Genomic DNA, 14123 nt, shown 5'->3' with positions numbered 1-14123 from the left:
CCATCTATAATTCTACGTAGCAGAATTCATATGTGGTTTGTTAAGCTCAAGTAGCACACAGTTACAAGAATATCTACTCTTGGAATGCAGTCTGCGGCGAACCGCTTACGAGAAAAGTTTCTTTAAAATTTCATGTCGCGGCAACTATAAAATTAAAGCAATCTTTTTTTTTTTAAATATAAATGGGTATGTTAATATTATCTGAAAGACGTATGTTGCTGTTAGTTAAAAGTGCAGTAAATTTGTTATAAAAAATGTTTTCTATTTCAGGTTAAGTCTGTAAACACGTGAAATGACTAACGAAAGTTATATATCAGAATATTTTAAATTTAATAATCTGACATCAGAATACAACGACAATGTACATTCGCTGAATTCTACCTTTTCAACTAAAAACTTGTGCGGTACCACAAATAATTACTTATTTAATTCAAGTTTTGGAATTGAAACTGCAGTTCCAGAATGGGAAGCGGTGACCACAATTTTGGTTTTAACAACTGTAATAGTTGGTACTATTTTCGGAAATGTTCTGGTTATATTGGGTGTTTTTACATATAAACCTTTAAGAATAGTGCAAAATTTTTTTATAGTGTCGTTAGCAGTAGCAGATTTGGCAGTGGCGGTGTTAGTGATGCCTCTTAACGTAGCATACTGGACACTGGGCAAATGGCTCTTAGGCAAACATTTGTGCAAAATGTGGCTTACTTGTGACATAATGAGTTGTACGTCATCCATTTTAAACCTGTGTGCTATAGCTCTCGATAGATATTGGGCTATTACAGATCCAATAAATTATGCTAATAAGAGAACTTTGAAAAGGGTAATGTTCCAAATAACGGGTGTTTGGATTTTGTCACTCATGATAAGCTCTCCACCTCTCTTAGGATGGAATGATTGGCCAGAAGAATTTACTACTGAGACTCCATGCCAGCTAACATCGGAACCGGGCTATGTGATATATTCCTCCTTTGGTTCATTTTTCATTCCTTTGTTTATAATGACCATAGTTTATATCAAAATATATGTAGCTGCCAGAAAAAGATTGAGAAAACGTATATTAATTTCTCGGATGCATATACCGGCTGTTAATGGCACCAATCAAGAAGACAGCCAGGAGAGAGACGAATCGGATAACGACTCTGATAGCGGAGAAAGTTTTAAACGGCAACGAAGAGCATTTATGGATATAAAGAAAAACTTTTTTGCACCACTTTTGTTAATGAATGATCCAATAACGAGACAAAGAATTGAAACTAGTATTCAACCACTACAATCAAATCAATCTTCAGCTGAAAGTTATAAAAATTACACTACAAAAGTACTCGGGTCATTCAGAAAACTAAGCCATAAAAATAAGAAACATGAAAAACCTCTGATATCAAGTATTAATAAAAGTGGTGACGTGGTGCATCAATTCATAGAACAAAAACAGAAGATATCATTGTCAAAAGAGAGACGAGCTGCTCGAACTCTTGGTGTAATTATGGGCGTATTTGTCATTTGTTGGATGCCATTTTTCTTAGTGTATTTGGTGTTACCGTTTTGCCCCTGGTGTTGTCCGACTAACCAATTCATTAACTTCATAACATGGCTTGGTTATTTGAATTCAACGGTTAATCCTATAATATATACAATATTTAATTTTGAATTCAGGAGAGCTTTTAAAAGATTATTAGGTATAAGCAGATAATTAATAAAGTTTTTAAAGTAAATTTATGTAATGTAATGTAATTTGTGTAAGTTCCGTAATTATAGAAAATATAGGTACCTACATCATGTTGTAGAGAAAAATATATATGAAATAGATAATAGATAGCAGTAGTTCAAGTAAAGTCGTAGAACAGTAGCAAGTTTCAGATAATAATATAATGTGGGTAAAAACATGATGTGAATTTTATTCGTAACACGAAATAATATTATTCAATAATTAGAATATGTATCGTGACAAAGTTTATGTACCGAATACTATTTCGGAGTAAAATAAAATCAGGTTGCCTGAAATCGCGTTATTTAAAACTTATTTTCTCATAAAATAGGACACTGAAGCGGTAGCATTCGACTAATTGTGTCTCAACAATAACGAGAAGTAGCCGACTTGAGATTTTGTCAAGTATCCCCAAGCTAACAAGAGCTGACGTAGTGATGCGCGGTGAGGCTTTACATAATTACCTGTGTGTGTAGTACAACGGATGTTACAAGATCCTCGATTGCTTTATTAAATTAACTTGTAATGTTTAGGATTGTCGGAGCATAGAAGCTCAATTAAAATGTCATATTTTTAATATCATAAAAAGTTTCAATATCACTAGAAAATGTAATACGTATATTATATTTTAATTTCAAGTATTTATCAATATTATAGTTACTTGGAAATTATATTATATATATTATGACATGTATAAAATAATTGCCATATCCTTTATTTATATCTATTTCTATTTACCTTATATCTCCACGACTCTTCATACAGTTATTCAGAAAATTAATAATTATTATCCTGTAATTAATACTTTAATATATAAATATAAAGTAATTAATACTTTATATTTATATATATATTTAGTAAACCTAGATGATACAGACTGACACGAGAGTATGCGTTAATGAAAGTTATCAATCATTGTTCTGTATGTCGGAGCATCTCTTGCTAAAGACACTTACATGATAAATTGCTTCAAATTGGCTTCTATTATTATACCATTATTATTTTACTTAAGAATTTATATTGTATACATTAATCCACTAACTTTCAATATGTGTTTTTTTTACATCTATTGGGTGTGTTTTTAATGTAAATCCGCAGTGTAAATAAATACAGTGACTTATATAAGTATTTGGTAAAAGGCTCACACAATATCTTCTATGAACAAGGCCAGTTATAAATTTAATAATAAATAAATAAATTGAACTGACTTTTCACCGACACTAATCCCTATTGCCCCAACCAGTTACAGTATCAAATAAACTTTAAATGTGAATGATAATAGGCAATAAATTTGCTAATGAAGAAGTTTATAGATTAGGTAACTACTACATCTATTGAGATAGACTTGTACAAAGTCATCTACGGGAGTAACAGAGTTCAGCCTCAATGCGTTCGCGTCAGAAAACGTAAGAACTAAATAGCGAAACAATGTTTAGTGTGCATTGCTTCCCTATTTAGTTCTTAGTGAAAACGCTACCGTCTAATTGCTGGGACTATATGGTAGCAGTTAACCCTTCAAGAGAGGCGTTTGTTCTACAGTTAACCGTCAGTGGGTTATCATAGTATTTAATAATTCAAAATGACAGTAACTCAGTCTGGTGAATCAAAGAGAATTTATTACATAAAATTTAGTTAATTCCACTTGACTGTTAACTTTGTACGCGTTTACAACATGAGATCTATCGTGGTATATAACAGTTAACCATTTCATAAATTCGTAGGTACAGTTCGTGTCCAACAACAATGTTTTATATGACATAAATCTAAACGTGCAAGTGGCCGTTATCATTGGATTTACAATGGTAGCAATTTAGTGTGATATAATTTCATTGTTTGTTAGAACATAGGATTCATTACTACGTGTTCGACAATGGTGTAGAAGGATTTAAGTCAATGATGTAGGTAATGTTATTGCTTTAGCTATGCATTTGATTATACAAAAACATTTACGCAGGTGCAGACAACTTCACGTGCAGTAGCATCGAAACGGTCAATATTAATTCCTCGCCGGACGGAGTGGACTAGGATGACAGCACCGGTGATCTAGCCCTTTATTTTTTTAATCCCTAGAGAATTCACACAGCACTATCTAGTCCTAACCTGAGCAGAGCTTGTGTCATGGGTACAAGACAACTGATTAAATGACGACCTCGTTGGTATAGCGGTCTAGCACACCGCTTTACGTCCGATGGTCGCGGGTTCGATTCCTCGCACGGCACAAACATTTGTATTCATGAGTATGATTGTTTGTATCGATCTGGGTGTTTTCCATGTATAATATGTATGTATCTACGAAAAAAAAATATCTATGTAATTGTATCAGTTATCTAGTACCCATAACACAAGTTTTAGGTAGCTTAACGTGGGTCTAGATGGCGCTGTGTGAATTGTCCTGAGATAAAAAAAAATACATAGATAATTTTCGAAATATATGTAAATACATAATATATACTAATATAAAATAACCAGAACAATACAAACAATCATACTCAAGAATACAAATGAGCACAGTGCGAGGAATCGCGATAACTACATTATTGTTACCAATATACTTGAAGTTCAACAAGATCTTTTTAAATCATACTTAATCATTTTAATATACGGCACTATAATTAATACTTCTTTTGTACGTGATCGATGATTTTAGATTAATATGTTACTTTTTTAAAAACATTTCATACTTCTTTATTTTGCCCTCTGTGTAAAGTTTTTAACAAAATTTATTTATGCGATGTTAGTTCTCGTTGTACGATTTTCATTCGCAGGTAACAAATGAAAATGTTTTCTTTGTATTGTACTACTCAGTGACTAATGCGTTTAATCAGTGGATACAAGTACTGCTAACAACTTAGTACACATAGATACATATAGTATTAATACAGCATACCTAGATAGAACCTTGTCATATTTAGTAGAATAATATATAGCTAAGGCATTATATTATTATGAAGGCAAGTAGGAACTATGAAGTATAAGCTTTTTGTATTATAAAATACAGTTTCAGTTTTTCAGTTTTGTATTATAAAATACAAGCAACTTTCAATTGTTTAACACAAAATAATGACTCTGTTAAAAACTATAGAGTAATTGGGGTAATATGTTCAAAATTAAATTGTATATTTTCTCAATAAGGTAAAATAATGTCTGCACAATTTTGGGGTTCGATATTTAAGAACAGTATCTACGTAATAATGCGATTATGCCTAGTGTCCCGGAAACTATACAATGCCCAAGGGATATCGGCTTAAAATTACACACCGATTATACCGTTAGGGGCCGGTAATAATTATTTATTACTTAAGCTACGGTTATGGTAGAAAGTCAGCCTACACAAATTACAGTATACCCTTAACTAATGAAAAAGTTATCTACTTTTAATGTATCATATAGATAATATGTAGGTAATATTTTCATTCTCGAATTGCGAGTTAATATATTTATTTATCGAAGTTATATAGAGATATATCATAGTCCTATGTATATATAGAATTTAATTATTATTATTACCTACTGATAACTTAATTATGATTATCATCCAGATATATAAAAAATGCTAGAACGTAATAGGTAAGTTTAAATATTACATTTATAGAAAAGATGTTATTTTATTTATTAAATATCGTTGACTTAGGAAACAGCAGTTATCTCAGGGCATCGTCACAGTCTTAAAACTAATGTTAAAATGTTTTTAAAAATTATGTTCATACTTATAATATTATTTACTTTATTAAAGGTAGTTTGATTATAATTTGAAATGAAGATGCTTGTTAGACCCGTACGCCCTGATCTGGAATCTAAATCATTTGAGACCCGAATTCTATAATTCGAGCTCCTAACATTCACTATGAGTAGTTCATTTTTTAGATTGTTACCAGTGTGTTACACACTTTCAATGATAATTTACATCAAAATCTTATTGCACGATTAATCATATGTAAAAATAATAACATACCGAGACAAAGATTGTACGAATTCACCTACTTATTTTTGTATCTTAAAGATATATTATTTAGAAATATTTTTGCTTCCTAAAAAATCAGAAAAAGAGATCAGTAGTATCTCCTTAAACGCAGACTATACTAAACTACACATACATATAATTATGTACGTGTACGTCGCTGTCATCTGTCCATAATGGTCGTCTGCCCTCGGCCGTGATTTGTTTTCTACAGAACTTATTGTCCACAACCTCCTTATTGGGCAAGTCGTCAAGGTGTAATATTGTTTATCTACAAATCTTCAATTTTTGGTGAATAAATAATATAAGCATTGAGGAATTGTAAACATAATAAATTTTAACGAAACATGAGTTGGAATTCACACATCCATTGGGATATATATATCTAATATACAAATGTTTAACCTACTCAGACAACAAATGAATACGTATCTTCAGTATTTGATTAATACAAAATATAATTAATATATAATATTAGGTACCTACAGAACATCTGCTACTTTACAATCCTGCCTCTCATTTAGTAGTAAATCGCTTATATCTAAGAACTCTCTATAAGAATAAGATAAATTTAAGAATAATCATTATTGGCAATTTTCCAAATTAGCCTGCATTCCAAAGACAATGAAAGTCCATAGAACAAACAATAGATAGCGAGCATACATACACGACTTAATGTCGGATTAGCTAAAATTTGTACCTCTTGTTGCGAATTTTCCGGTATAATTCCAATAGGCTGGTGATTAATATCTTCATTTCCTGCAACTGATCCGGCTCGACATAAATCCAATTGTATTATTCGTGTTTCTGTTAATTGAAATTAACAATATCGGGATCTGGCTGTCAATTGAGTTTGTAGTCAGATGTAAATACCAGGTAGTGGTTTTAATTATTAGTACATCAGCAACCAATCACGGGTTAGTGTAACAGACAGTATATCTCACTGTACGCGATGGAGTCGTTTTATATATATAGTTAGGTATATGATACATATTATATCTTCCAAAAGAAATTTCGAAATGTTATTGACAATCATATCCATAGTGTAATACAGAAGTAAATTAATTAACGTAAATTAAGGGAATACATGCATGATATTTTAGTCATATGGATTGACAACCGATGAGGCCGTTGCTGTTGTTGTATGTATGTATACAGGCCGTCAGTTTATTTGACATTGCGAGATTCAGATACATAATCAATAAAATACATATTAATCATTCAACGTTGTTTCCACAATTTAGTTTATAAGTAGTTATAGTGGATTTTTGTACTCAGACTACATGCCCATTTTCCAAACCAATTACGCTTTTAACTTGAACGGTATTTGAACTTTATTATTTAAAGTCCTGAAATTCTAAATATTCCAGGACTTTGAATAATAAAATAGATAACGTACTAATGCAGTGTATGTTAGCAAAATCTGCAACTATAGCTACGCCTTTCTACATTCAGTTACACAAATAGATGCCGCAGTGGTGGCCAAAATCGATTTTTGACCTCTATGAGAGAGCTCAAATTTACATATAAACTGACCGAATCGTAACTCTAACGGTATATTTTCATTTGCAACTATGCAGAAGAGCAGTGAATCAGAGATATGTATTGTGAACTTTACTGAAAAAAAAACTTTGCTAAGGTTATAATTTTTGTACGGTGTAAAGTTTTGTTCTACCTTATTTAAATCATAACAATAGAAACATTATCTCATTTAATCTAACCATCCACTACCTGAAAGCATTGTTTGAAAATCCACAAATTTATTGAATGGCACTAATTGTCTACGCCTTGTGATCTAGCCACAAATTGGAATCCCACGTTGGACGCTAAAATCTGTATGTACGAATAACAGATTTCAACAGATTACAATGGCAGTAAAAGTTTAAATTTTATTTAGATATATGATTATAACTACAATCTTTCGAATCATCATCCACCATCTCTATTGCATATAAAAAATAACTTTCCTATTGTTAATCAAAGAACTGAGTTGTCATGTACAGACATAGGTAATTCAATATTTTTTTTCGAGTCAGATAATATAACTGAGCGGCCTAACCTAACTTTATCAGAATTGTATGTATAAGGTATAACTGTATAATCTGTCCATCTGTAATAAAGTAGGTAGGCGCCCTTCATTTGTCATATTGTTTTTTTTAAATACCCACTACCAGTGGAAGTTTAGATAATTTACTATAAAAATACTTAAATAAACTGTAATCCTTACTTGAATATTAGATGGGTACATAAAAGTTGGAGAGTCAGTGATAAGATTATTTTTATACACAAAATGATAATACTGAACAATTTCTTCTTTATTGAGATCCACCATCACTTGGATTTAGAAGTTACATGGGTACATACCAAATTTGATGAATTAATAACCAGTCTTTATTTAAAATTAGACGGATATTGTGGTCTAGTCAGTATTTAAAGGTTTTATTTCGGTACAGAAATGGGGTTCTCGAACTAAAATACCGGCTGTAACCCCATTAAAATAAATTATACATACTTAGTCGCAATTGCATTTCATATGATAATGTTGATCTGTAGATAGACATTATCCACTTAAACTGCGAACATTGTGGAAATACTTAGGGAAATTCACACTGACGATTCCTAACTCAGCTCACATAACAATTTACGACCGCACCCTATTATTCCGCTCTGAAGAGAAATTGCAGTGGTTTACCTAGTCGAGTTCCATCCATTGATTTTATTTTAATCTTCTGATTGAAGCTGAGGTTTTAACTTAATGCTCTTAAACAAATTGTGTTTTTATCACTAGATCGTTAGGTATTTTTCTTGTTCACAAACATACTCGTAACCGTAAAAATCTGCGAGCGTCTGCGGAAAAATAGAATTTCGCTTATACATTACAACATTAATATTAGAATATAAGAAATTAGTCATTCTTTCATAAAAAACTGTGAACACCGCATATAAAAATAATTTAGTAATCTGCTAATATGTTAGTAATATGTAATATTATGTTGTCTGTGGTAACATTATGTGCTACTATGGTAACAACGGATTGGATAGTATGATTAAAATCTCAAGTGTAATATTAAATTAGATCATAAATAAATAAGTAAATACACTATACACTTGATATATAACAATTTTATGTGACATGCATCCTTATATCGTCCTTTTCTAGTCCCTAAATAGGTAATCAAAATACTTAATTAATAGTTTGAATAAGAAAAATAAATTGACAGAAGCAAATTTAGGAAACCAATTTTTTATTAGTCATTATTAGGTTTTTAAAGGTATTGATATGACTACCATCAAGGTACCAGATATATAAAAATAAATTATATTTAAAAAATTAAACGTAATAAAACTGTGTTGGTAGGAATTTCTATGTCAATGTATATTTATTTATAAGATTACTGATTACATTCTCTTCTCCCTTAGAGATTACTAAAACATTGATGGATTCGTAAACAAGATAAAGAAAGGAAAATCTAAGAGAAATTGAAAATTCACTACAGAAAAATCCACTACGGCGGTGACAGTTTTTTAATTATTTTTCTCTTAGGAAAGAAATTCATCACAATTTTAGGCATATCCATTACAATCTGTTAAATATCAGACTTCGTTATAGACAGCGAAAAATAATCTTAACGCTTGACTTTTCCGTAGGTAATTTGATCATGAATAGAATATATATATTATATTTGTGTGCGTATGGAAAAGATTACTTTGAGCGATAAGGCAGTCTTTTATTAGTATACTAGCTACCCACTCCAGCTTCACACGGGTGTACATGTATGTATTACACATATAAACCTTCCTCTTAAATCACTCTATCTATTAAAAGAATTGCTTCAAAATCCGTAGCGTAGTTTTAAAGATTTAAGCGTACATCAGGACAGACAGCGACAGCGACTTTATTTTATACTACGTAATAATAATGATTTTTATATTAATTTCCTTTTGTATTTTTTATGCACAATTATTGTTTGTGATAAGTGTTCACAATCCTCTAATTCTTACTTATTTCTATAAAATTATTATTGTGAATTTAAGAGACTTCATTACTTAGAGTTCTTCGGCTGTAGTAATGATTCCCCCAAGAGTAACATTATTACGAACATTTTGTACGGACTGCTGAATCGTTACTATCAACTGTAGAACTAGTAAATTAATTGTATAACTACTCTGGGTGATTTGTACATTACCATCGAGATTAAATTAGGCATTAGGTATATAAATGTTAAAAAATAATCATCATCTGGATGAATGGAGTTCTTCAACAGTGCGGTTTTCTAGAAACTTTTTGCCACGCACAGCGATATTGTAGAATCACCTTCCAGCAATGGTATTTCCCAACCGATACAATATTGAAAAGTTCAAGAAAAGAGCTTAATCTGCACTTTTAAAAGGCTGATAACGCACTTGCAATTCTCTTGGTGGGCGGCGGTAATTACTTATATTCACCAGGTGAGCCGAATGCTCGTTTATCCACTATGCTATAAAAAAATCCAAATGCTTAACCGCCAATAGCGAATAAAATTCTTTTGACAATAGTAATAATAATAATAGCTTGCAAAGTTTGTTGATGAAGTGACGTGATAAATGAAATGAAGTGACTAATTTGAATGAAATTTCGCACACGGATAGACCAGGTACTAAATAACAGATTAGACAATTGTTATTATATCTTATGGGGATAAGTCTTGGAATACAACTACTTTTTATATTTTAATAACATATGATATATGTTATTTCTAAGAATTAAGATAGAAGTTATCTCACATATGTACCTCCTCGTGTGTATATAGTTCGTAGTAGTATTGGTTGATCTTGTACATGATCTATCTGTGTATGAAATTCCATTCGAATCCATCGAGTCGTTAGGCGTGACTAAGTAACAAACTTTGGCATTTATAATATTAGTAGGATTAACGCCCAGGCCACTTTAGAACATTAATTGCATTTTGTCCCAGAACTCGAAGTTAAAGCAGCCAAAGCTTAATCTGCTCTCACCAAGGTTAAGTGAGGCACAGAGTATAATATTACAGTGAACTGAAGTTTATGGCTTTGTGTATTATAAAGATTACTTTAGACGACACTGTGGTGTAGCGGTTTAACACACTTCTTTATCTACAATATAATAGTATAAAATGGAAAATTTAATAAAATATATGTACAAAGTAAAATATGTTTTAAGTATTAAGGTATGGGATGCATTTTATTGCCACCAAATTTCTATTTCTATTACGTAAGCATAATTATGGGTTTCAAGGAAAAATATACGGAAGAATTTTGAAGTTTCACGGAGTTAATGATAAAAGGGTAAGAAACCTGTTTACCTTTTATTACTCCATTTTATTTATATTATCCTCTTTGTACATAACTTTTCATCTGTTGTTATAACTCTTCGGTATTTTTATGATGATGGATCAGAAGGTTAAATCTACCTTTTATGTTTGAAACTTGATTTGTTAGAGCTACTTTTGTACTACATTTTTTTAAATAATGATGATGATGAAAGGTGAGTGATGAATGAAAATAATATGATGAATATATATAATATATAATAAATAATATGAATAAATGATAAAACCCTATATTGGTTCCCGTTTGACTGCTCTGTTTTGAAGAGGTAACAATGAGACAGTACAGACACTTTTCAATTAACAATATACAAAAGTATGGACCAGAATACGGATGTAAATTATTTACTTATTATACGAATTTACAGAAATTGTGATTCTTATTAATTGTAGTGATACTGCTTCCATATTATATTTACATAACTAATTTTTTACATTTCAAAATGTTGGTTAGAGTCTAATATCTTGGGCAGGCTTATTCCCTTACCATCCTCGCAGCTTCGAACCTGGATTCTTCACAAAATCGGAAAAAAACTCAAAACAATTATAGGGACAATAATGGACCACTGAAATTTGAATAAATACTTATACGAAATAGGTGCTACTGAATCTTTGTCGGGTCCGCTTTGACGGTAGGGAAAAAATCATAATATACAAAGTTTGAGTTGATAATTGGCTAAAATGCCCTACATGAATAAACGATTTTTGAATTTGAAGGCGATGAATCTGCCGCTCACGTGATCTTGAAATTCGTAGCATTAGCCACATAACGTATACAAACACGTCTTTAAAACGATGAGGTTGTTTTGTGAAGCCTGTAAAGATACCAGGAGGCTTCTGCGCTTCTGCGCTCTACACGCACAACGGCTTAAACGAGAGGCTAAATGCGGAAACAGAGTACAACTTACAATACAATACATTACACTCTTCACCCGAAATGAAGCTCACAATGCAATATCTTTACGACTAAAATAGGTATGTAGACGTATTTTATAAAGTCTACCTCGGTGAGCCATATCGTCTCCCTTCAATTGAAACTCATTTTATAGTGCAAAAAGTAAACTGAGAACACACTCAATAGTCAATTTTTTCGTTTTGTATTTGTATTTATGCTTTGCCTTATAATATTAATATGTTGCCGTCTTACGTAAGTGGTTTGTTTACATTTCAATTAATATGCAATTATCGATAGGATTACAATGGAGCTGTATAAGCACTGTTACCGGGATTGGCACCGAATAATTTAGTACAATGGAGGCGCATGTCTAGACATTACATGATATATTGTGAAGCGTAATTAAGTGGTAAATTATGCGAGCACTTGAGCCTGTTGAACCGTGAATGTAAACATCATTCATCACATATCATCCATCTAAACAGCATTCATTTGTAATACACTTAAAGCGATCCTTGTGACAACGGAGGCCAATTAGGCTTAATGACGATGAAACACATTTATGCTACGTCTAAAAATCCAGCGAGTACGTCTGTATTTTTTTAGATAAAGGTAGCGTAAATCCGTTTGTTTGTTTGTTCGTTACACTTTATTGTACAGTAAATAAGTTTAAATTTACTGTACAATAACGTGTAACCAACAAACCATTTCAACTTTATATCCATCTAGATATATCAGTATAGATATGACTTTTAAGTTATGAAAATACGGGATGTTACTACGTTTTATTCATTATTATTGAGTTCCCGATATGTCGGCAGTATTACATTCGCCATGGCGATGGGTAAACTGAATTATATTATTATTATTTTTATCTGCGTATTACACTTCCTTAATATATTTAAAATTTAGACATATTAAGGAAGTGTAATCATCTATTTTATTCCAGCTGTAGTAAGTTGAGATTATAGTCGCGGCTTGGTGAAGGAGTAGTGGTACTACCCCACTTAGACTGAAATGCAAATATAAATCCCACGGTTACGTGATCGAATTTTTATAATTAAAAATAAATAATTTTTAATTATTATTTTCCTTTTATAATTCTACTATATCAGGGTTACGATGTCTTACATACTGTATACATTTTAAATAATTATTTACGGTACAATTTATTCAATATATCTGCCCTAATATTATTAATATATTATTAGTCTTACTGCGGCTTTATATTTGTTTATAGATGATAAATGTTGAAATGAGTAGAAATATACATAGATTATAAAAAAATATAACTACGTAATAAAGTTAACGAAATAAGGAACAAAGAGATTTTTTTGTACTTAAAGTAAACTATATGACCCGATAGTAAGTTACTCAGGTTACCTGTTTATTAGAAATGTTACGTAATCTCTATTTTTCTAAAAATTACAAATAATTTACTATAATTTTATTTTAAGGACTTTTTATGTTCTACATAATATAATCTTCATAAAAATAACAAATTTTATAAAAGCATTCTTGTGTTGTAAAAAGGGTGGCGATAAAATATTTAAATAAAACACGTGTATCTCCGTAAAAAATACAACGCAGTAACGTGAATATATTAAAAATAATCCAGGTTTGGCTAACTTAGCAAAAATATAAGTGTTTATACTATATACCTTTGAATTAGTATCAAAATTAAAGGTATGCAGTTTACGATAAAAATGTATAATAATCTATTATTATCAATCTATCATGATCTATTATGATGTATCATAAAAAATATTTTCATTGATATATTTAAGCATTAAAATAAACTCATTTCATCATAGCGTAGTAGTTTCATTCTACAATGTTAAAGAGCCCTAAATAAATTTAATGCCAATGTCCAAGATAAGTATATAAATTTGCACTAGAATATTTTATTAGAAATATGGTGTTATTCTTCTAACCAAAAGATAACGTCCCAAGTGGTTCAAAGAGTTATATAACTTGTTGAGTTATTGTACATCTTAAAATTAGACTGATGAAAAATGTTCGGAATGCGTGATAAAGTTAGAAATCAGAAAATTGAATTTAAACAACTGATACCTAATAAATATGCAATTATGAAACAATAAAAGTGAAGACATTATTGAATTTAATTCTGCGCCACTGCTGCTGACAATAAGGGTGACTGGTTTTTGCTCGACTGAATACCATCGAGAAAACGCGGCAAGCATTCTTGGCACCACTCCC

General features: G+C 30.9%; 1 protein-coding gene across 1 annotated transcript; it reads left to right on the top strand.

Moving 5' to 3' along the window:
- The first annotated feature begins 292 nt into the window (after nt 1–292).
- On the top strand, nt 293–1690 carry LOC131851013 (tyramine/octopamine receptor-like). Its single transcript, XM_059201437.1, has one exon. The coding sequence runs from the start codon at nt 293–295 to the stop codon at nt 1688–1690; it is 1398 nt and encodes a 465-aa protein (XP_059057420.1).
- Nucleotides 1691–14123: the final 12433 nt, after the last annotated feature.

The sequence above is a fragment of the Achroia grisella genome, unplaced genomic scaffold (genome assembly GCF_030625045.1).
Source record: "Achroia grisella isolate CSIRO2021 unplaced genomic scaffold, CSIRO_AGI_Agris_v1 utg780, whole genome shotgun sequence".
NCBI lineage: Eukaryota > Metazoa > Arthropoda > Insecta > Lepidoptera > Pyralidae > Achroia > Achroia grisella.
Note: the sequence above shows the minus strand (reverse complement) of the source record. Positions and strands in the feature narration are given on the sequence as shown.

Excerpts from the sequence above, each read along its gene's own strand:
- LOC131851013 (XM_059201437.1), top strand. The coding sequence starts at position 293 with ATGACTAACGAAAGTTATATATCAGAATATTTTAAATTTAATAATCTG.